Here is a 24,104-nt window from a genome sequence, read left to right as displayed (position 1 = left end):
AGGTCTGTTCTTGACTCAATTTATAATCTCAGTTTTGACCCTGGTGATTCCCAGCTGCAATCCTGAGCGGCCAATGTGGGGAAATGGTGTGCCGTTGTGTTGAGGATGGTGCATGATCAGTCTGCTGTGGGGAGGGGGATGAGTGACCAGTGTACTCAGGGATGATAGCATTTTCTAATGCTGTAGTTGCTAAATTCGTAAGTCATATTCTGAACATGTATGAGTTGTTTTATTCAGCAGCTTGCACCTGGGCAAATTTTCACAGGGTGACAAAAGGCACATCACTGGTGGGATTCAATGCTTTGCTTAATTTCAAATTCCTTCTCTATAAAAGGTGATCTGGAACTATTAAAAGGTGCAAAAGGTTTATTTTCAGGGTTTGTTTGTGGTTGTTTTTTTTTTTTGTTACTGTCTTAAGACATCACCCTTATTTTACTAAGATGTAATCTGAGATGGTTAAACTTTGTGAGGTTCTTGGCAGTACGATAGCAAGAAGCTCGGCTGATGCTCAAGTTAGGTGGTATAAATTATGCATGTATCTAATCATTAATGTGCCTTAGCATTTCAGTGATTTTATTATTATTAAAAATAATAATTTTTTATTATTTCAATGAATGCTGATGCTTTTTCCTTTCAGGATTTTCTGCAACCACTTGATAAAACAAATGCCTGAAGTTTTAATTTCCGTAGGGCATACAATGGAACAGCTAAAACTTAGTTAATAACAAATCTAATATTTTATTCTAACTCAGCTTTTCTGTAAGAAAGCTTTTGGATTACAAGTAAAATCAATTGCTGTGAGCCCTTGTGCAGCCTCCTCCAAACGTTTGTTTTCTGTTCACTCTTACATTTTCTTTATGCTAAGACCTGTTTAGACAGCCTTTTAGTGAGTGTGATTTCCCTTTGGAAAAGGAGCCCTTCCAAAAAGGGAAAAAAAAAATAAAATCATCATTTGCAAGGTAAGCGATGAAAAGTAAAAATCTGATCTTCATGTTTCACTTCTAGGCTGGATATTTCCTTGCTGCTTCCCTAAAAACCAAGTCAGGGAAATCTGAAATATTTGACTGTCTCTAGGGACTAGTTAAGGATTAGGACTATTAAGAGGTTTGGCTTTTTCCTCTGATAACTGCAATACTTCTGCTTAATATTCTTTTCTGAATGTAAGAGCTTAATGGCATTAAGGACTTGAGATTTGAATTATGAGGAAGCCAGTGCTTGATTGCAAAGCAAAACTACTTAGAACTTGCTTTTGGATGTCCTCAAATAGAAAAAAAAAAAAAAAAAAAAGCTTCTAGGCTGGATGGAGTGCCAAGTATTTCTTGTTTTCTTAATTTTATATTGGTATGTCTGCAAACATGACCATAAGTTGGCACTAGTGACAATGAACCAGCTAGATGTTGTGTGTTTTAGTGTAAAGAGAATAAAATAATATGAAAGGATGTTAGACTCACATTTGTATCAGTCTGTCCATTGCAATCCATCACACTTTCTGCTTGCTATCAAAATTTCCTAATTCAGTGTTCTACTCTAGAACAGGTGGTGTGGCTCTTTCTTGGCCACTCTTTCATCAGTTTTTTGAAATTCTGATTCCTTGCTATCAACCCAGTTCATGGCAGTTTATGCACAATTGTAAGTTACATATGGTCTTGTACATTTCTGTGAATCATGAAGCCTTATTCTGAAGCTTTTTATTTCTGTAATAAAGCGATTCACTGGAAAAGAAAGGATTTATCTGTCTTCATGGAAGGAAATGTGGCTTTCTGCTCTCATAGAAGGGGAATGCCAGGCAGTATTGCATAGAAAGCTTCGGTGGTTTAAAAAAAAAGTGCCCCTTTCCTCCAAACCCAGCCTATTACAGATCACAAGAAATTCCTTCATTCTCTGAAAAATTGCACCTCTCACTTTTCTAAATATATAAGGAGTTTTCTAAGACATTGCGTCTTTTCCTTTATCTGTTATGAAGTCCAGCATGCACTTGATCTGAAGTGCTCTACTCCATACCTCAAAGATTCTTTTTGCCACTGAGAACAGGACAGATACTGTAGCAAGAGTAAAATAAGATTGAATTCTTGTTTAACAAGACTTGCATTGAAATCAAGTCAAAGACACAAATTTAGGTCTGATAATTTTTTTATCTAGCTGATGTTCAATGATGGCTCTTCCCTGCATTTCCCACACACTCACCTTTTTATTCCTGTTTCTCAAGGCTCAGCCGATGACTGTGGCTGTCCAACACCTGCACCTGGTTGACTAGAGACAAACTCAGTCACCTGGGGGAAAGATTTTGGCAAACAAGGATATAATCACTCTGTTATTAAATGGGATACACCAAAATATCCACATCTGCTGGCAATGCTCATTTTTTTGTCTCAGGATACTTCCCTGCTGAAAGTAGCATTAGCAGATAAAGAGGATAGATAAGCATCAGCAAGTCATCCTTTTTTTGCCTTCTTTATAAGCAGAAAAATAGATGTATATGGTTACTGTGCTTAGCAGATGCATAGGAATTTTTTTAAATTATGCAATAGCCATAAGCAATATTTAGATAGGCCTTTCAGAATTTTAATAATTCAACTTTACAGCAGTGTATTATTATGCTTCTGCTGCTCCTCTCGTATGCAAACAGGCCCCAGTATGGCTCCAATTTAAGATGACAATATTCAAGTAATTTAATTCACACCTTCAGTGGTCATTGCTTGATTATGGTGGTCCTGAATAAATGCTTCATCTGTTTCATTATTCATAAGTCCTTGAGTGTTTAAAGTGTAAATTAGACTTCTCTAAACAGAGAGCTAATAAACCCCAATGTTGAATTGCTTGAGTAATGGCTAAAGGAATTGGAAGGCAAACAAGTTTTACAAAGCCAGTTTTTATTATAAATTTGTGAACTGACACGCTCTGAAATGAACCCAAGAACTCTAAAAGAGATTACCTGAATATATGGTCCTCCCAAGGAAATGTGATGAATGGATAGCTGCCCTGCACTCGATCTCAGTGGGTTGCATGCTGAAATGCTCATTTTGATCAAATAGTTTGCATTAGAATTTCCCTGGTCAAAGGCATTTCCCAACACACATGCCTGCCTCTTTATTATCAATCTGGCTTGCCTGTATTGAGAGCTCAAGTCCTACCTTATCTGCACAATCCCAGCAATGTATTTTAGGTTAATTTTGAAATATGGGTTTCTATTTTGAGAGGCAAACCTAGCCAAAGTTTGACATTTCCTGAGTGATGGATATCCAAATAAGTAATTTTTATTCCAAATAAGTAATTTTTCTAGAGTCAGAATAAAAATTAGATTTATTTATTTCTTTTTTTCCCCCTGGAGAATGGAAATAGAAATGTAGTATCCTCTCAGAAAAATACAAAGGAAGCAGAACAACCAGTCTCTTCAAATGGCACGTAAAGAAGCTGCTACCCAGGTAGCAAGTACTGGTCAAGGAGGAGGAACCAGAGGACCTTTACTTCACATCCGTTTTCCAAAATCTCAAGGCTTATTGGTAAGAAAAGAGCCAGGAAATGCTAATTGCTCCAACTTCTGAGTTTTGGGGATTTGCAGGTTCTCTGATGTGGCAGGAGGAACTTAAAAGCCTGAAGTGCTTTGGCTGCAGCCCTTCTTCCTGGTCACTGTCCCCCAGAGCTTAGGAGCTGTGGGCTCACTCTAGTGTTCCTGTGGGAATTTTGGGTCAAGTTCGGCATCTTCAGCTGGTCCAAGGTGACACCACAGGTGTTAGCTCAGCTTCCTCCATGTTCTTGGTGCAGTGTCTGGTTTTAAAATCTGGCACATTTGCATTCAGTATGGCAGGCTGCAGATACAGTTTGATGCACTCGAAGAAAGAGACAGAACTTACTAACTTGAGAAAGGGTTTGGGAAGAGAAAGCCCAAAGTTAAAGCACATCAACATTAATTTAAAGGAATGTACCTGGGCTTTTGGGTTTAATACAATGTCACAGATTTCAGTTAGTATGAACAAAAAAAAAAAAAGTGTGATAAAAACTGGTGTGCTTGCAGGTGAAGATGTCTGTTCAGAAGTTTGGGGTAGGAAAATGCCAGAGATGGGTGTTTTACAAGTGATCTTTCCATAGGTAATGAGAAAATTACATGTCTTTCTCCTGACTGCAGAAGCCACTGATCCTATTTGCTATATGAAACACATCTCCCAGAAATGTTCTGCAGACAGAAACTGTGACTAGACTCCTAGATGCTGGAACTTCTCAGGCACATAGCATAAAACTGGAACTTCGTGTGTGTGCATGGTGACTTTACTGTGTCTGGCATGTGTGGATCTATTGTAATTATAAGGAGCTTGACCATATTGCACATACATAGTAAATGAAATCTGAAACGTGTTATGCAAGAAAATAGCTGCTGTGGGTCTCCTGGGCTTCCACTAATGTCTCGGTAGTCACACAGCTGAAATTGTTTTTGTTTTGTCCTGTCTTAGCATATATTTGGCAGATGAAGAATAAATACAACACTTATTAATGTTTATTAATATGGTCTCAATAAAATAAAACAGGTCTGAAATAGAAATAAAATTGCCTTTGTGATAATATATTTGAAGGGAAAGGCTTGGATATCCCTGAGCACATGACTCCTTTTAGATGCAGATGATTTTGTTTGTAGTTACCTAATGTAGTAACTGATGCACATTATCAAAGAATTTGTATTCCTAGGAGCTCAGTTCTGTCTGGGAACATACAAAAACTTTGTTAATATGCACATATTCTTTCCCCCAAAGTACTAAAATAAAATCAGGAGTTTTCAACATGGCAAGGTGTAATAAACTTATACTCAGAAATGGTAACTTTCAGTGTAAAACCTAGTTTGTAGAATTAGGTACCGTGGCAAGAAACATGTTACTTTGGGATAATTTTTACTTTGTGAACCATGGCAGAACATCACCTTTCTGTAACCTCGGAATTGGGTAAATTTTCATGTTTCCATGCCCCCCTGTGCTCCAAGGTTTCCATGTATTGATTGTCCCTGAGACAAAGGGGCACAAAATCACAAAATGGAATATAGAAACCTTTAGAATCAGTTTTAAGTAATGTTAAGTTTGATGGCTTTGTAACAGTAGCAATGGAAAATTACTGAGGTGCATGATACATAGAGAAAAAAATACGAGTACAGCTAGAGAACATACTGCGAATTCTTGTACAAGATAAATTGTTACAGTTCGCATAGTTTTAAGAAAAACAGTCCAGAAGAACAAGACACAAGGATAAGGAGTATCTGGGAACTGCAGGTGTCCAGGATGGGCTACAGTTAAACTAACTGATAAGTAGGAGGACAGGAGGATTATTATGCTTCTGGTGCTAACAAACCAATTAAACTGGTATAAGCATCTACTGCGCATGCTCCAAAGGCGGCCAGAAGTGATGAAGATTGTTGGAAGAAGTAAACAACCCTCAGAGACCACCACCACAATTCTGTACGCATGCGGGGAACTCTCTGGAAAATGATGTAATCCATAGGTAGCCTCATGAATATGTGTGTATGCCCAGGGACTATATAAGGGTGGATTGTATAGCAATACAGGGACACACATTAGGAGAAGATATCCCCCGTGTCTCCTGGCGCCGCAATGAAGAATACCTGCTTGTCAGCTTGAAAACTTTGTTGGCAAGTTTGTTCCTGGAGTTTTCTCCGAATCACCCTCATCTCTGAGTCTTTACTAAGGCAAAAAATAGTTTTCTGATTGTGACTTTCATAAAGTGGGCCGAATTCAGGAAGAGGTCCAATATGTGAATGGAAGTAAAACTTGCTGATGTTTCTGTTCCATCTCTCAAAATAACAGGATCATAGAATGAAGAGCTGTCAGTCCATTCCTGTGCCTGCAAGAGTAGTTTGGGGTTTTTCCCAATGAAAGTTTGTCTGATGTGTTTCTAAAGACATCAGTGCTGAAGCTCTCCCCTTCTTAGAAGACTCATAACCTTTCCTCAGTTTAGGTGAGGACTGTGTACATCTGGTTCTTATTAGAGTGTCTGAATCCAGGGCTACCATCACTCCTCTGTTCTCACTGTCTGACTTGCCTTTGAAATCTTAGACTAGTTTGTGTGTAAACTTCCTTTGGTTTTAGGCAAGGACATTGTGTTTGCTCTCGTTTCTGCTGTACAGTATTGCTTTCCTTCTTTACATTGCATTCCGTAATTTTGAAAGCATTTTCTTTTCTTTTTGAAAGCATCTTTCTTTTCTTCTGACGAAATGCAGGGATAATTTCCATGCTGGTTTTTATTTCTTACAAAAGAGTTTAAGTACTGTAAAATCTTACAGGGAAATTATTGATGCTAATGTGTTTCGTTTCAAATGATGTGAACTGGAGTAAGTTTCCCTAATTCCACGTAGCTTAATCCCTGAAAAGCCCAACTCAAAGTAGTTGTGTTCTGCCTGTATATACATATCCCTGTTGTTATTGTGTACTACATCTTAAAAATCTATATCATCTTCAAGAACTGCTGTTGCCAAGGTCTTCTGGGAAGCGAGACAAGAAACAGAGTATTTGCTGGAATAGCCTGAAGACCTTTTATCTCACTACTGACTGTAGTATGTGCATTTTTATTATTTCAGTGCTGACTGTTAAGAAGACAAATGTTTTTTGGTTTTGTTTTGTTTTTTGTTTTTTTCAGATGTTCCCAGAAATTTTAGCCTGTGTTTGGAGTTTGTTTTGTTTTGGTTTTTTTTTTTTTTGGGGGGGGGGGTTTGTGTTAATAGCCTTTCTATTGTGTGTGGGGCTACTTTGTAAGGTAACATTTTCATTAATGGTCATTTTCTCTGTGTCTGTACATGTTGTCTGGTATCAGTGCACTGATCTGGGGATTTCTTTTTTTCAAGAATTGGCAGCTTTTTGTATAGATAATGGAGAATCTCATGTCAACCTTAGCAATCCATCAGTGGTCCCATTTGCAAAAATAAAAAAAAAAAAAAAAGAATGCCACAATTCAATATCTTTCAAAATTCTGTTTCAGTAGACATATTAGGGTTGCCAGAGAGTCAGCAGCTTGCTTGGCAGATAAGCAGGTGGTCTGGAGGCCAGGGAGGCTGCTATAAAAGCTCCTGGGCCCCTGGAGAGTCCTCCTGGCTGCCCCACAGCCAGTGAACTTGACTTCTCCTCCAGTTGTTTGGAGAACTTCTACTGCCCTGGATATCTATGTCTGCTGACTTGGAGAGAGGTCGGATTAGTTTTTATTCTGGTAGCAGGTTGATATGTTTTAAAAATAAGTAAAGTTAGCTATTTAGAAATAGTCCCTTGAGCAAAATGCGATTGATACCTTCTCAGTGTATGCAGTTGTGAGCTTATAAAAGCTTTGGAAGAAGATTCTCTGTATTTTGTAAGTGCCTCGAGTGTCTTTTTTTAACCTGTAAAGGCAGTAAGCCCACAGACAAGGGAGAGCCAAGGAGCATGTGGAGGAGGGAGCTATAAGTCATTTTAAGATCTAGACCTTTTCTGAGCATATCCTCTTGGCCTCTTCTGCAACCAGAATACCAGCCTAGATGGGCCTTTGGTCTGATCTTGTACTGGTATTTGTGCATGTGTGTGTATATATATATATATATACTAATATATACACGTGCATATATATGCTAATATCGTGAAGTATGACTGAAACTTCTTTATCTCAAAAACAATCCTTTGTAACTTATATTTTATAGGGGTTTAATTTTTATAGCAATTCAGTTTAAACCTTCAGTTATGTTTTGAAGAGAGTGATTGCATTTGCCTTCTATACCATTCAGAGTCAGAACAGGTTCAAAAGAGTTTGCAAATGTTAAGGAGCATCTCTTTCGTTTTCCTGGAAGAAGCGTTTAAAGGCTGAAATGAGAAAAAAATATTCTCTCTAGGGGAAAGACATTCAGTTCTCACCGGTCTTCTGCAGATTTGTTTTGCTTTGCCACTTGCAATTCAGAATATTGTCAGATAGCAAGTAAAGGACTGTGCAGACCCATAAATCCCATAAAGACATTCCTGTGCTCCTGTGTCACAGAAATACTGCTAAATATAGAGAGAAAACCTTCTTTGGTGTTTAGAGGCACTGTTCAATGTTGTTACCTCTGACCCAGTGCTGAGTGAAAGAGAGGGTAAGATGTGAGAAGCAGAAAGCTTTGGAGGGAGGGGAAGTGGTAGAGATGTGCAGCTGTTGATGATGTGGGTGGGTAGGCATGGCAAAGTGCATCTCATAAGCTGGGTACAGAAAGAGAAATTAATGGCTTTGTGTAAAGGGTCCTTCTGCTAACTCATTTTTTTATTTAAGGTCTCATAAATGTGACCACTGGAGGATGGGGTAGAAAGCAGCCAGTGTAGCCGTGGCTCCAGTACTCTGGGGATGGAGCTACATCTCTTTCCCATTTACCTTAGATTGCTGTTATAATAATTGGGAGTAGGACTCTGAATTTTGCCCTGTGTAGTTTGTCAAAGCATTGTGGAAAAATGTAGTCTGTTGAGTTCCAACAAGTATAGTAAAACTTTTGGTAGAAGTACAGGGTACTGTTGATGCATGGAAAAATAAAGTAATGGTATGTTAAAAATCAACATACATGAATAAGTCCTTGGACCCTGCAATGCTTCACCTACTTAAGTATTGCAGCACTGAGAGGCTTTCTGTTGGAAACACTTGCAGAAAGTGAATGCAAGATCAACATCAGTCTCCTCAGTATGGGGCCTGGTGGTGACCTTCCCACAGTGAAATATTGAAGGAGAGAGGATCCTTCTGCAAACCAAGTAATCATCCTGCTGCTGCAAACCAGACCATAAAAAGAAAAAGAAAACAATTTTTGAAAAAGGATTTCTGAAAAATTGTTTTCATCTTTTCCTGGTTTAAGCCTTTAGAATCCATTGTTTTCATTTTTTTCTCTTAACTGTGCTAAGAAGGGTGGCATACTTGGCTTTGTCTGAGATGCTCTTTTGCTGTCATAGTTTTACAGAATGGGGCTTTGTGCAGAATAACTGGCTTTTTAAAATGTCTGCTCCTCAGAGTGCTGCTCTGTGACCTAAGCATTCTGCCTCACTTCCTGCTTTTTGCTCTCTGCTTTCTCCTGAGCATCCATCTCTGTCTTTCCACAGTCACTCTATTTGTTCACCTGTTGTTCATCCTTTTAAAGCGGGGGGAAGGAGTTAAAAAAATTAGTCTAGGTTTGTACACCTGGGAAGGTGAGTACCAAATATGTAGTGGATTTAGTAGTAAGCATTTCACTATCATCCTTGCCTCTTCTGGTTTCTTTTTATCCTTACTATGTTTTGATATAGAGTGCAAATCCTGGGGATCAGATTTCTCAAAGTAACATATGAGTTGTATATGTGAAGCACTGAGGTGCTTCTTCTGTGGCTTTGTGGGACTCTGGTCCCATTGCTTGTGAATGTGGAGGGAAGGTAGGGAGGAATGCCTGTGATTCTTAATGTCCCACAGGACAGGTATACATATGCTCTGAACTGATGATCCCAGTGCTACTGGGATCTCCAGTTGGGAGCTACCTCTAAAATGTCTTCCGTCATATAACTGTGTTGTTTCAAGCTAGGGCAGGAGTTGTTGGTTCTCGTTCTCTGTCTTGATGTTGGCTGGGAAGCACTAAGACAAAAAATTGGCTCACCTTCACTTACAATGGACCCGAACTTATGTTGTACAATAAGGGGCAGATGGCATAGTGCACAAATTCTTACAGTGGCTCAGGGTGGGAAGGCAGAAGGTCCATGGGGGAGGAGTAGGAATAAAAGCCTTAAATCTGAGCTTGTCAAACTCCTAGTTCAGCCAAAATAATGAGCTGTGTTTTCTGTAGTTGCCTGTAGTTTGTGGTGTGGCACATGGAGCAGGGCAGGAGAAGATGGGCCAGCATGGCAGGAGAACAATCTTGAAACAACCTTGGAAACTTCTGAGAGATCCCTACTGATGATGTGAAGATAGAAAATAGGAAATATGTAGTCCAGGAGGTGGCTTTGTAGAATTATCCTGTTTTGTGTATGAACCTGCAGTGTGGGTCTGAGCAAGTTCGCAGTAATGTTGAGAATTCACTTCTGCAATAAGGTTTTCATTTTCCATTCTTTATAATTTATTGCTGTTTAATCCATCTTATTCTACAGGCATACATCTTCAAATGCAGAAAAATAAGTTTTTGATCCAGGTTTAACTATGAAAACTCTGTGGAATATTAAAAAAGCAGCTACCATTACAGCTGATCCATATAATGCCTTTCCATAAGAAAATAATCCCTATTTTCAAATTGTTTTTTTAATGCAAATTTGTCCTGTCTGAAAGAAACCTGGCATTTTACGTGTTGTGTAAACTTTTCTTAGGAGTCAGCAAGTTGGATAAGAAGCTATTGGGTGCGTTCAGATGGATCTCAGGTTCTGCACTACATTCTTAATAATCCTGAGCAGACAGAGGTGGGACTGGCACATAGAGACTTTCCTGAATCTCTGATCTTGCTCTGCCTGCTTTGGTTTCTTCAACTTGACCAACAGAAAAGCAGGTGCAAAGACACTAATGGGAACAGTATTTACCCTTTGGCAGAAGGTTTATATAATATTGGATCTTCCTGCTCTAGTGAAGATGCCTATCTGTATGTCAGCGCAGATGCCACTCACTGTCACCACCAAGTCTGAGCTTGCCATCTTGCAGCTATCAGAGGTGCTAGCTTCAGTGGCTCTTTACAAAGCTTGAGTTTCTCATTTCTTTAGGCTCCCTATTCTTGCCGGGTTTGTTTTCATTTTTCAATACACTAGGTGTGAAAACCCCTCACTGATTTAGAGTGCAGAAGTGATGAGTTTCTTTCCACCTATTGAGAACTATGGGTACTCGCAGTTACTGCAGCTCAAAGGGTTAGAGAGTGTGTATGTATATACATATGCACCTTTTAAGTACCAATTTTTCTTTTGGATACCTGACTCTTTCCTTCCAGATGGGTACTATGCATAATTCTCCCAGGCTAAATACCACTGGCTGAAAAGTTCACAACTGGTGTTCCAGGGTAGGAAATACTGTGTATGTTTAATGTACATTCCCTGGAATGTAATTTGGACTTGTTATACAGACTTGATTAGTATGCTGAAATTAAAAACACATTCTCCATGAACAACAGAATATGACTTTATTATATTTAGCCTTTTTGTATATAATACAGCTGAAGTACCTGCTCATGCAATTTGGCAAATATTGAAGGTTAATCACACTGTTGCAGGTGGTTTTATCTTTTCATCAACTTTGAAAGCTAAGAATAACAAGTTTTAGACTGTTCTTGAAGGAAGTGATAAATACATTTGGATGATAAAAAACTTCTGGCTTCTGCTTCAGACATTCATTGCTTCAGGGTTCAATTTCAGCCTTGTAGCCTGTGAGCAGTCAGGTGTTTCTGGGATCTCTGTTTTCTGTGGTGAGCACAGCCCATGTAGTACTGATGTGGAAGGCTACACTCTGCTATTGTGTACAGCAGCCTTGTGAGAATTAAAGTCTGTGAAATTTGTATTTTGAATGACTGCAGAAATAAACTTTGCTTAATTGGTTGCAGTTAGGTACATCTCTTTGAAGCCACTGGGACTGACCATCCATTGTCCTCAATATAAAAAGGACATGGATCTGTTGGAACAAGTCCAGAGGAGAGACACAAGGATGATCAGGGGATTGGAGTACCTCCTGAAAGAAGACAGGCTGAGAAAGTTGGAGCTGTTCAGTCCCAGAGAAGAGAAGGCTGTGTGGAGACCTCATAGCAGCCTTCCAGTATCTGAAGGGGGCCTGTAGGGATGCTGGAGAGGGACTCTTCATTAGGGACTCTAGTGATAGGACAAGGGGTAATGGGTTAAAACTTAAACAGGGGAAGTTTAGATTGGATATAATGAAGAAGTTATTTACTGCAAGGCTAGTGAGGCAGTGGAATGGGTTGTCCAAGGAAGCTGTGAATGCTCCATCCCTGGTGGTGTTCAAGGCCAGGTTGGACAGAGCCTTGGGTGACATGGTTTAGGGTGAGGTGTCCCTGCCCATGGCAGGGGGGTTGGAAATAGATGATCTTAAGGTCCTTTCCAACCCTAACTATTCTATGAATTTATGATTCTATGATTATGACACTCCTGGTCTAACTATCAGGCACGAAGTTGAGCCTTTATCTGGTGCACTGCTTTAGTAGGGTCACTGGGGAGGTGGGACATGCTCCACATGCCTTGAGCTCATCAAATGCAGAAAGACAAACCCTGAATGCCTTTTAATTCCCAGAAGTGCTGCAGATATTATTCTACTAGAATCCTGTTTTCTGATTAATGTGCCAGCATAAGGGTTATTCCCAGACCAGTCATAATTCACTCCTCCTTTAAGAAAGGGGTCCGCCAGAACATTCAACTAAAATAATCCCAAGGTGTGTCTAAATCATTTAATAAGCAAGTCCTCACTGAACACAGCACATCTCCTGTCTTTAGTAGAGCATGAACTGCAAATTCTATACTTCACGGCTTTTGCACCCAAGTCCCTTGTAATGTCCTTCCCATAGAAAGATCACCTTCTGCAGAGACTGATCTGTAAACACAAACTTTTCCCTGTTATTTTACTTTAATGAAGATTTCTGGATTCCTCTCAAAAGGATAATGTAGTGTAGAACTATTGTTATAATATTTACAGTGCTCTGCACTTTTTATTTTTGTTGTCTTGTGTTGTAGGTACCTGTATAATTCCCAACATGCTCAGGTAACATTTCTGAGTAAATGCCATTATTTTCAGAAAAACAGTATTATACCTGACAATAATAGATATTTCACTCTTGTGCAGTCTGTTGGTTTCTGGCTTTTTTGTTGTTTTTCTAGCCAACAACTTGCTTGACTTTGATTCCTTAAGACTTATTCTGTACTAATCCCCTGAAAATCTGTACAGTCTTTTCACAAGACACCTCAGCCATCAGTCAGGCTTCAGTGAAGGTGGAAAGGTAGCCAAATTGTGGTATCCACACTAGACAAAAAGCTGTTCTTAAAATCTACTTGTGTTGATGTGCAGTTTAACTTTCACATCAGTCCTTTTTCAATTAGGCAACACGTTTAGCCCTCAGCAGACTTTGACCAAATGCTCACCCCCCCCAGTACTATAAGGTTGAACCTCAAATATAATTACAGAAGAAGGAATGTAACTTTTATAACAAGGTGCAAGATTTCACTTTAGCTACATTAAGCTTCTGCCTGTGAAAAAAATTACACACGCAAATTGTCTAAACTTACTGTATTACCGTGTTGCAAATATCAAGAGATGCATTTGCTTTTGTTCTCATGTATATGGAGAGTTAATGGACAAACTGTTGATGCAGTCACATCAAACTGCATGTATTCAGATTTATCGTTATGGGTTATGTCCCTGGCATTTTAGCCCAAGGAGAGAGGCAGGATGTAAGGAACAAAACGATAGATCTCTAAAGACTGGAAAGAAAAAAGATCCCTGATGCTAGATTCCTTGTAAATTAGAGGAATAATACGTTCAGGATGGTTATTGAAAGGCTTATTTGCAAACTGCTCTCCTTTGAAGAGAGAGTACAAGTACCTCATGAGTATCTGAAGAAAAAGCAGTCCATTTTTAAGAACAAAAGAATTGTTATCCTAACAAACTAAATAGAAGTGCTTTGTTAATTCAAGCAGATTGCTGTTTATAGAGTGCAAGAAAGGAAAGTTGAATGATATGCAGAATTCAAAGAGGTTGGGCCAGTTAAGTAGCAGTGGTTTACTGGAGACTATGAAATTTGTCATCAAATGAAGATTTTTAAGGTGTTTTTTGTTTTGTTTTGTTTTGTTTTGTTTTGTAAGTATGTAATAGGAATCATTTAATCTTAGGTTCATTAAAATTTGAAGTTATTCAAGCTCTTTAGTTCTTGCAGAAGGCTGAGTTTGGCAGAAATCAATCTCCTGAAAACTAGACAAGGGAGGATAAAGGCTCCTTGGACAAAGAACAACAAACCATGGTGTATGCAGCCTATACTGAGCCAAAAGAGCCTGCAAATGCCAGGTAGTAAAATAACTGGTGTATGTTACTGTAAGGACAATGTTACAACCACTATTGACTTGTCTCAGAGCACTTTTCCTTTTTATGTAGGTGTTGCATTCTAAAATTACACTATTTTTGCAGTCCTTAACATGTGGAAAGTGTTTTCCGTATTAAGGCCCTTGTGTCTTGCCCCTTCCAAATATACGCTCTGCCATGAGGAATCTGTGTGCCTTTGAAGTATGAATTTTTTCCTCTGATTACTAGCATGCAATTCATGGCACAGTAATTGTTACCTTCACAGCGGCATGGCCCCATAGACTGTTGTATTAGCAGTCATAACTCTGCCATGATTATTGGTCTAATTCCTTTAGCATGTCATATGCTGCATTTCTTGACAGGCAGTGCAACTCAATGTCCAAAGGTAATTTTCCTTCACTTCTGTTATCTCTTATATCAATCAAGACCTACTGTTCGTTTATATTCATAATTTTGAGTTTTCTATAAATCAGGGACCAGATTTCATTCTAGGGTAATCTTTTGTTTGTTTGGGTTTTGGGTTAAGCTGGTTTTTTGTGTGTTTTAAATTTTCTGAGGTGAGAAATAAACCCTTTTTATATGTCACGAGTGCTTAAGTATCTGAAAGCAGTGTATTGGTGGGTAGCTGCAGTAGCTTTGTGTCCTCGTAACTTGTGCTATGATGCCCTGTTGATTCTCACGGACTTACTAGTCTTCAGCATGGATGAAAAGACAGAAGCTGTTGCTACTTTTTTGCCTCCCCTATTTCCTAATTATCCCTTGCAGTTTATTTTTCCACTACTTTCACAGCCCTCTCCTATTCCTTTTTCTGTGTCATTTGGTTACTTCAGCTGCCCCAGTTATACCATCCATTAAACTCCTGCTTTTCTCAGCAAGGATTTGTGTATAACATTTTGCGTAAACACCAGCTTTGCTATGCACAGGTGGCCCTTGATAAAACACCTAATGCTGTGCTGTTTATAGGTGGAAACTGCAGATTTTCATTTCCCTTGAGAGCCATTTGAATGGGGGTGTAGAATCTTTCATTGGGATCAGTGGTGGTGAAAATTTAGCCAGAACTTAGACTTGGCCTTTAGGTTTGACCAAGAGGATTAGCAAATAAATCAAGACAACTGAAGCCATTATGGTGATTGTGATGTATGTTACCTTGTTGTCTTTTTTTTTCCAGGGAGACTTTTCTTGGGTCAGCTTTTGTTCAGTTGACTTCAAATTTGGGTTGCTGATTTTTCTTAGCATCATCATTGAGGCCTAATAATGAGGGCAATACAGAGAAGCTGGTGGATTTCTTATAGAGAAATTGGTAACTAGACATAAGCACTGAATTGTCACAGGGGTAGTAATCAGCTTGTTTTTCCTGGGAAATCCTCTTTACATTAAAAATAGTCGTGGTCTCTCAAAAGCTGTATGTCAGTTCAAGCTAGTGATTCATAGTATAATTGTATAGATGTTATTGCAGAAGAAATTATGCTGACAGCCATAAGTCATGTGGGTAGTGACTGTGTTTCCCATGTTCTTTTAAGGGTAGTGCTACTATAACTTAAAAGCAGCCTTTGGTGCAAAGTTACTTGTTTGGAAGTATTTCTTCCCATCATCTCTGGCGTGTTACATATAATAGGAGTATCTTAACACAGAGTTGCTGTTGTTACAGAGTGAATCTGTAAAGAAATTTTACTCTGCACTTTAGAACACATTCTTTGGGCCCTTAATACAGGAGGTTACATGATAAATATTTTTAACTGTGTTAAATGTTCTGCAGCTAGTGATGTTCACAGATTTTCACTGTTAATGAACTTCAACGGAGATCATTTCTTTTTAATATTTTGGTGTGAGGAAAACTGGATAGTGTTAATTTTTCAGAAAAATGAAATCTTAGAGAAGTGTTAATAAGTACTGTGCATACAAATCTGAGGCACCAGAGTGCAACATTTAGGGTAGTTAGCAATGCTTGACATTTGGAAAGTGAGTTGGAGTGTTTTACACAGGAAATGACATACATCGTGGGTACTGTGAACTGACTAATAGAGCTGTTAGGCAAGACTTTTAACTGACAAGATGGAACAAAAAACGAAAATAGCATGTTATACATGTTGAATAGATGACTGGACTTAAGTACTACGTTTTTCTTGGTCAACATGGTTTTCACATCTTTGTGCTGCAAATTCAGTTTTTCAGTTGCAGAGCAACTCAAGGTATAAACCCCTTTTTTACCTAGACATCTTTATGTAACTGTTCTTTTATTCCCTCTTCCCTCTTTGCCCCTCCTCCCCCCCGCCTTGATGTGTCACTCTTACTGTAGAAAATTTATTCGGGTTTGTTGTTATTTCAGTACTATTTGTTTGATGTGAGATTGGGTGATGATTGCTCAATGGAGAAAAAACTCATAATCTTAAATATAGCTGTATGTGATGGGTCTCATCATCAATTTATTGTGCATTGCAGGTGGTTTTGATGTTGTTTCAGTGTCAAAGGCAGTTTTTCATTACAGATTATAAGGTTCAGACTTTTTAAACATCATTCAAAACATAAAATACAAGGACCCCTAGTCAGAAAACAGTATTTTTAGCATTGCAGTTATTATGAAAAATACATAAAAATGTAGATGCCAATATAAATTTCTCCCTTGTGTGTTTATTGTTTTTTGCAGGCACTATCCTGGTTGACAATATGCTGATCAAAGGGACAGCAGGAGGGCCAGACCCCACCATTGAACTCTCTTTAAAGGACAATGTAGATTACTGGGTGATCCTCGATCCTATCAGACAGAGATTATACCTAAATAGCACTGGCCGAGTTCTGGACAGAGATGTAAGTTTGGGGTTTGCTGTTTGTTTGGGTTTTTTCTTCCCCATAGACATTGATTTCTAAATCTGTGAGTGCTCATAGACTGTAAACACAAGAGCTGCTAGAGTATAATAGCTGCATCTATCTATTGTCCCAGATGGATGTGAACAGAGTTAATTTGATTAGGACTTCTTGGGTGCATGAAGAAACTTGATTGTGCGTACAATTATATGTGCATGAGCACAACAATAAAGGCCAAACAAATAGATGTGTGGGTTGACAGAAATATACATATTGAAAGAAACCTATCTTGTTTACTGAATTAAAAACATTTTTATACTGGTTTTCTGTTTTTGTCTGGAAGAAATACTGCTTGCCTCATGTCCTGTGACACTTATTAAAAGCTTGCTTTATCTCTGTATCTTGACATATGAGATGTGACATAGAGCAAAGGAATTATGAATATTACAGTTCACTTATAAGGTTTGACATACTCAACTGAAAATATGCTAGTTTAGATTCCTTTTTCTAAGGCAGCATAAAATTTGTGTGATATGCCCATTCTGAATAGTATTAAAGAAATATCGCCAGGCTAAGTTTGACTTTTATAAAAAGAAATATTAAAAGCACAAAATACAAGGAGTGTTGTTATCTGTGCTAATTTCATTGAAGATAAACATTTTAAAAATGGACACTTTATCACAGTGTTGTAGCATTGCTGCAATTCATCAGAATCTGAAAGGAATATTGACTCAAAAGTGACTGTAATCAACATGGAAAGAGTGCTTTAAAGATCAGTTCCCCTTGGAGTGCATGAACATTTGTTTTGTATTAGCTTGATTGATTAATTTATCTTCTCCATGTGTTTTGAGATAGATCCATAAGTACCAGAAACAATATGCAAATTTTTGTTAATTTCCATTTTTAGTTTCAAATTGCTAATTGAATTCAGCTGTTCTTAATTTAGTTTTAATTCAGAAGCTGTTTTCATATGTGAAGCAAAGGTATGCAGCACAGAACATGACAGAGGGGACATAGTGGCAAAGAATTCTCAAAGCATCAGCAAAGAAGTCATCATTCCCTCAAGTGCCAAATGGCTGGCTGCCTTTGAGGAGGCAGACATGCTGGAACATGTTTGGCTTTTCAGTTTTATTTTGAAGTCAGAGCAAAATGCAAGAGCCCCTAATGTGAGGTGAGGCTTGAGAACCACTCTTAAGAAATGTAAGGTCAGGTCTTCATCAGCCCACACAAGTTGGCATATCCATATGGCAATAGGAAACAGAAGTGATTCCTGTTAAATTAGTGCTAATTCTTATTTCAGTGGCCCTTTTAGTGACACTTTTCTGTTTACAGGTGCATTGATCTGAGTTGCTTGATCCAAATCTAGGTGCTTTACCAAAAGAACCTTGTCAGTTTGTTTGATTTTTGTTACTAGCAACAGCCTGACTAAACTTACAAATGCTTTACTTTAATATGAATATGTATCAATGTTTTACAGTGACTTTCTTTGCAAGTAGACTCAGGTTGCAAAGAAACAAGTGGAGGGTGCACATTTTCTGAATCATATCTAGGTAATATTTGTGGTTTTACGTTATGTAAAGGTGATATTGATGTTTTTACATTGGTATTTAAGGGGCTATTTCCTCATTTTTTACTATGAACTGTAACACTTCTTATCCCTAGTACTGTAGTACTATAGTGCTTGGAAAAAATACATATTTGTGGTTAAATTTAGTGGATATGAAAAGAAAATCTGAGATTTAAGGTAGAAAAACAAACCATGTATAGAATGAAAAAGTTGAAATTTATCTAATGGACTTACCTGAAGGCTGTTCCCAGCATTCAGAACCAGAACAGTGCTAACCACTAAAATTCAAAATCAGTCAAGTGTGTGTTCTTTTTTTTTTTTTTATTATAAAAAAACCAAACACCAAAACTATTTTTCTCATCTTTCAAGTTAAAACTGTACAAAACTTAGTAGTACCAATAACATTTGGGGTTTTATTAAGCTGAACCTTAAAATTCAGTTTTTTATTACAGAGCAAAAATGTAGTCTGGTTTACAAATAGTGCATATACAATTGCATTCAATATATTTGGACACTGTTCCCATTTTTCTCCCTGATGTGCCACTTGTCAACTCCCTGCTGATTCAGTTAGCCTGATCCATTCTTTTTTTATTACTTTTCTTGAAAGAAAATCCTATTAGATTCCATTGATTGATTTTACTGAGAATGACAGTATGTTTTCCAAACAAAATCAGGTAAAAAGAAAATTCCAGACTTTTCTTCAAAACTTTAAGTACTTAGGAAGGATGAATAATGATAAATCACAGTTGAAGGCAAAAGAAACTGCTAAAAGGTGTTGGGATAGTTTGTCCCAAGTACCATAAATTATTTGTTAAATTGTGCCATTATGTATTTACATTTATTGTCTATAAATGCCTAGATTAAGTGTTTATTTAAAGACCTGACTTTAAATCTAAGCATTGACTCAGCAGAAGTGGTACAAATGTAAAAGTAATGTTGGTCCTGTACCCTGTCCTATTTTATCAAAGATGACAAACTATTTTTTAATATGTTATTATGACAAAGACCAAACATGTATTTCACACATCTATCTAATTACAACTAATTATGTTTTTCTTGGCCATTGCTAATATATCTAGGTAAACTTACTAGCATTTGAAATTTATTAAAGGTGGTCTAAAAGCTCTTGGATCTTCTGTGAAGAATGCCAGCTTGAAAAATAAATGGAGATGAGAATGTTTGAGGTTTAATTTAAGTTACAGGTATTTGGTATTTTCAATCCAAATATTAATAAACCATGTGTGGCATTTGCTAGATATCTTTATAAAAATGTATTTTCACTTACAGCCTCCAATGTCCATCCAGTCCATTGTGGTGCAAGTCCAGTGTGTTAACAAAAAGGTTGGCACCATTATCAACCATGAAGTACGGATTGTGGTGAGAGACAGGAATGATAACTCGCCTCAGTTCCAGCAGCAGCAATACTATGTGGCAGTAAATGAGGTCAGAACCACTTACCTTTCTTTTTTTCTTTCTCTTTTGTGTGGTGTCATTTCTAAATACCAGGTTTTGGTTCTTTCACTTCTGATCTGAAAACCCAATAAGTTCAGTTGGTTTAAAATACCTTTTATTTGTGTCACTTCAGAAAAAGCACAAACAGTATGCTTCAGTTTTTAAAATGTTAGCTGTTCTTTCTTTCTCTTAATACAAAGACAAGCATGCTTTCCATCAGGATGCTTGTAATATTGCAGGAGACACTAGAATCTGAATGAAATGTCAATGAGTAAAGCATTGTTTTCTGTTAAATTTTCAAAATGTTTTGCTACGTTATGCAGTTGTATTAACAAACCTGGAAGTAAACCAAATGTTTTTATGTAAAGCAAATAGTTCAAAAGGTTTTAATAAACATATTGAAGATTGGCAAAGTGCAGTTTTGGTTTATGCTGTTTCTCTTTATTAAATGATGTCTGTGAATGAAATCCTTTTGCTTTATTGTAATTATGGAATACAGAGTTGTGGATTGCACTTCATATTATTTGAAGGAAAAATTTATTTCTTTTTTGAGCTGATTAAGGTTTTTTTTTATTCTATTAGGGATTGAATAATCTGCTAATAATGGGTACAAAGGATCTGTGTTTTCTGTAAGTTAGTATCCTGGAGCTTTAGTAATAACTGGAAGTGGGAACTTACATGCAGAAGTAGTGATATATAGGGTGACAGGGAAGGAAATGGAAATATGGGTCAGTCTTTTGCAGGTAAAGATTGAAAGAATTATAGTCGCATTTATTAAAATAAATCTGTTAAATACATAATGAGCATTGAGTCCCTGTTTGGGGTTTGGTTTTGGGTGGATTATTCTTTTCTGTGAAAGAGTGACTGTTTTTATGTTGAGTGATTTTAGTAAATTGATTTACTGTTTAAAAAAAAAAAAAAGCCTTTCACAGTTTTGTGTGTTTGGGAGATTCAGCCTTTCAGTGTGTCTCCATATTGTTATGATCACTACATTGTTCTAAGTCACCAAGCATATAATGATGTGCAGGTCATCTTGTAAGCCCCAGGAAAGGAGTGGAAGAGGTTTTTTTATGAGTTTAGCCCTAACTAAGCCAAATGTGTGAAAGAAACTAAAAAAAAAACCCCAAAAAAACCAAGCCCCAACCAAGACCTAAATATTAACTTTGAGGAGAGACCTGAGGTTGAGATAACGGTATACAGGTTTTTCTTACAGCAAAATGTCCCTAGCGATGACACTTTCTAAATTGAAATTGCTTCCCTTCAGGCAAATTTGGTAATCCATCTGCTGGTGTTTCTTACCACCAGAATTTGAGGTCACAAAACACCATCTGTATCAATATCAGTAAAGCCATCCTTATTCCTTTAAATTATTTTCAGGTTGGCCTTTACATGGTAATTGTAATTCCTATGTTTTTGCGGACTTGTTATGGAAGTGCCTTCTTGTCTTGAGTAAAAACAACATAAACATTAGTCTGAAGTGCCTGGATGAGCTGTGATGCAGGTCCCAGATCACTTCCAAGACCTGCGTCATTTTTGCACTAAAACTGAAGGCAGGTAGTGCTCCAGTGCTGCAATACTAAGGAAGCAAGGATTTTCCATAATTGAAAAGTTCAAGAGGCTGAGTGAAAAATGCACCATTTAAATTTATATGAAAAGATTTGGCAATGTTCCAAGTGCATTCAATGATTTTTTTTTTTTTTTGCATTATTATTGGGCAAAATACAGTGTTGCTTTTTCCACCAACTGCAGTCTTGATTTAATTAGCTGCCTTGTTTTATCATTGTTGTGCTTATAGCTTCTGACATGTCACCACTGTGCCTTTCAGCAGTACCCAGTGGGTTAATGCTCTCATTAATTAAGAACAAAAAGTTCACAAAGCTTCTCAAACTCTCTCAAAGGTTTTAGTGAGTAATTATATCTTTTAATGGTAGTTTATTCTGCTAGTAATTGGCACTGCCTCTAGTGCATTTAAAGGCAAGAATGCCCTGTAATAAGGGGTTTGTGGTTGTTTTTTTATTACTTCTGGTCTTCTGGGTTTAGTTTGATTGTCAACTAGAAAGTATAGAAGTTTATCTGACATAAGTAACATAAAGCAAATCAAAGTACAAGTAGACTTTCTTATTTACAGCTATCATACATGCGAGCGTCACAACTAATTCTTTTTCTAACCAGGAAATTTTGTCCATGTCAATATGAGTAGTTGTTCAGGTTGCTATGCTTGATAGTTTGTCTTATCAGCTGCCATGCCTTTCTCTGGTTGTCCTATATGGAATGAAGAACATATGAACGGTGCCATTATAACCATACTACAGTCCCTGGTGCTTGCACGAAACATGAGGTAGACTTTCCACACATATTATTTAATCCATCTACATGTACACAGTAAGTACTGTTCTAACCAGCGTGACACCTGTGTGCTCTGTCATGCTGGTTAAATCTCCCCAACAGCATGGTGCTGTATACAACTACCATAAGGAAATCCTGGGAAAATATGTCCCAGGCTTGCAATTACTCCAAAATGTTTTTTTTGGTTTTTTTTAAGGGATTAAAGTCTAGGGCTATGATTTTCCCAAGTAATCAAAACTATTATATAATTGCTAGCATCTGGAATATGAGATCAATAACTAGCTAGATTTTACTTTATTAAGTATTTTTTCAGTTTCAGAAATGTCAAGGGGTAAAAATATGTTTTTGAGAAATAGAATGTATTTTTATGTCAAATATTCTTTATATGTCAACTGTCCACAACATACTAAAATTAATTTGAAAAAGAAGCTGAGGGTAATTATAGTGCCAACATAAATGCTAGTTTCACACAATTGTTTTGCATCTGCACATGAAAAGGCATAGTTTAAAATTAAGCCCATATTTTTGCAGAAGGCTTAGAATGAGATGGATTTGGTATGGTAGTGTCTGTTTTGGTTTGCACCAAATGGTATCTCAATTTTTGTACTTGATTGATTGATTAGAAAAGGAGGACATCTGCACTGAGTTAGACGAAAAGCTCCCCTAATACAGTGTATTTTCTCTCTCAGTGTCCCTTGCACATGCTCAAAGAAGAGCATAAGGACTGGGAAACTAGAAGTGATACTTTCCTAATAAGCTCCACTGAAGCTCCAGTCATTTGCAGTTGTAGAATATATGAGACCACAGGCAGTGTATGTAACAGTTTTTGACCAATTATTTCTTTCCCATTTGCTTATAATTTTATATATTAAAATTCTTGTTGCAAGAACTATTGATTCATCTGCATCAGACTCTTACATGTTGTCACAGGCATCTGTCACACCATCAGTTATTACATGGGTGTAAGTTCAGAAATACCATGGTAACATTTACTTGATTCGCAAAGCCACCCCTCAGTTTTGGGAGTAGAGAATTTTATCATTAACACCTATTTGTTGATGTCTCAGTATTTCCAAGTGGTTAAGACTCCCTTCAGTCTCTCTTCTACGTCTAGGTTCCTGCTTAAGTGCCTGAACAAGAACAAAGCAAATTCCACGCCTTAAAGCAAGCTTTCATCATCCTTCAAAATATATACATTAATTAGTCTAGTAACTATGTGATTTCTCTTGTGAAATAGAGGTCTCTCCTCTCCTTCCCTATGCAAGGTGTTGCATAGCCTTTTTCATCATGTCTTGTCTCATCTCTGCCTGAGGTGAGAAATACCATAATTTCTCACTCTACTGCTTCAAATATCTTCATCTGGGTCCTAAAAATCCTAAGAAATCTCTTTACATAGATAGCGTCTGTAGCATTTGGATCTATTCTGCACGTTGTCATACATCCCTTAGGGGGATTTAAATATTTTCTTCTGTTACTCACATACTTCTACATGTAGAAGACCCGTGGGTGAGATGATCCAAAATAACATGAAGAGAACTTAAAGTTTCCCTCCAGTGCATGTGTGCTTTGAAAATGTGTCTTTTGCATTTAAGTATAATTATTATGTGTTTATTGAAGAAATATTTTTTTCAGGAGGATCTTAATTATTCTGTTAAATGTATGGGGTTCTCATATGTAGCTACAATTGATGGAGACTATAATAATAATTGTTTGATTTGGTGTTTTTAAGTGGCACTTCTAGTATTCATAGAAAGTTACAGTTAAAATTTGTTTTCAAGTTTAGCTTCTTAGTTTAAAATAGTGTCTGTTTTCCTAAAATAACTGCTTTTAAAGCAAAATATTATTATCTAAGCATTTATAAATGAAATAGGTAGTTTGAGTTAATAGGGAATAAAACCCTGCTGGGGTTGGGGAGCAAACAAAATAAACACCCTACATCTGTATGTGTGTACATATGTATTTATCT

General features: G+C 37.4%; 1 protein-coding gene across 13 annotated transcripts in view; it reads left to right on the top strand.

Moving 5' to 3' along the window:
• The window catches only part of PCDH15 (protocadherin related 15), a 460,786-nt gene that overhangs the window by 168,174 nt on the left and 268,508 nt on the right, over positions 1–24,104 (top strand). For 12 of the 13 annotated variants that reach the window (XM_061373834.1, XM_061373832.1, XM_061373828.1 and 9 more), the window contains 2 exons: positions 16,616–16,776; positions 19,628–19,783. In XM_061373834.1, coding sequence (XP_061229818.1) covers positions 16,616–16,776; positions 19,628–19,783 — 317 coding nt within the window. The remainder of the gene's footprint in view (positions 1–16,615; positions 16,777–19,627; positions 19,784–24,104) is intronic. The other variant, XM_061373825.1, reaches the window with a different exon arrangement.

The sequence above is a fragment of the Neopsephotus bourkii genome, unplaced genomic scaffold, assembly GCF_033783945.1.
Source record: "Neopsephotus bourkii isolate Nb327-2 ecotype Australia unplaced genomic scaffold, CSIRO-AGI_Nbou_v1 NB_1634, whole genome shotgun sequence".
Lineage (NCBI taxonomy): Eukaryota > Metazoa > Chordata > Aves > Psittaciformes > Psittacidae > Neopsephotus > Neopsephotus bourkii.
This window is presented reverse-complemented; position numbering and strand designations above follow the sequence as displayed.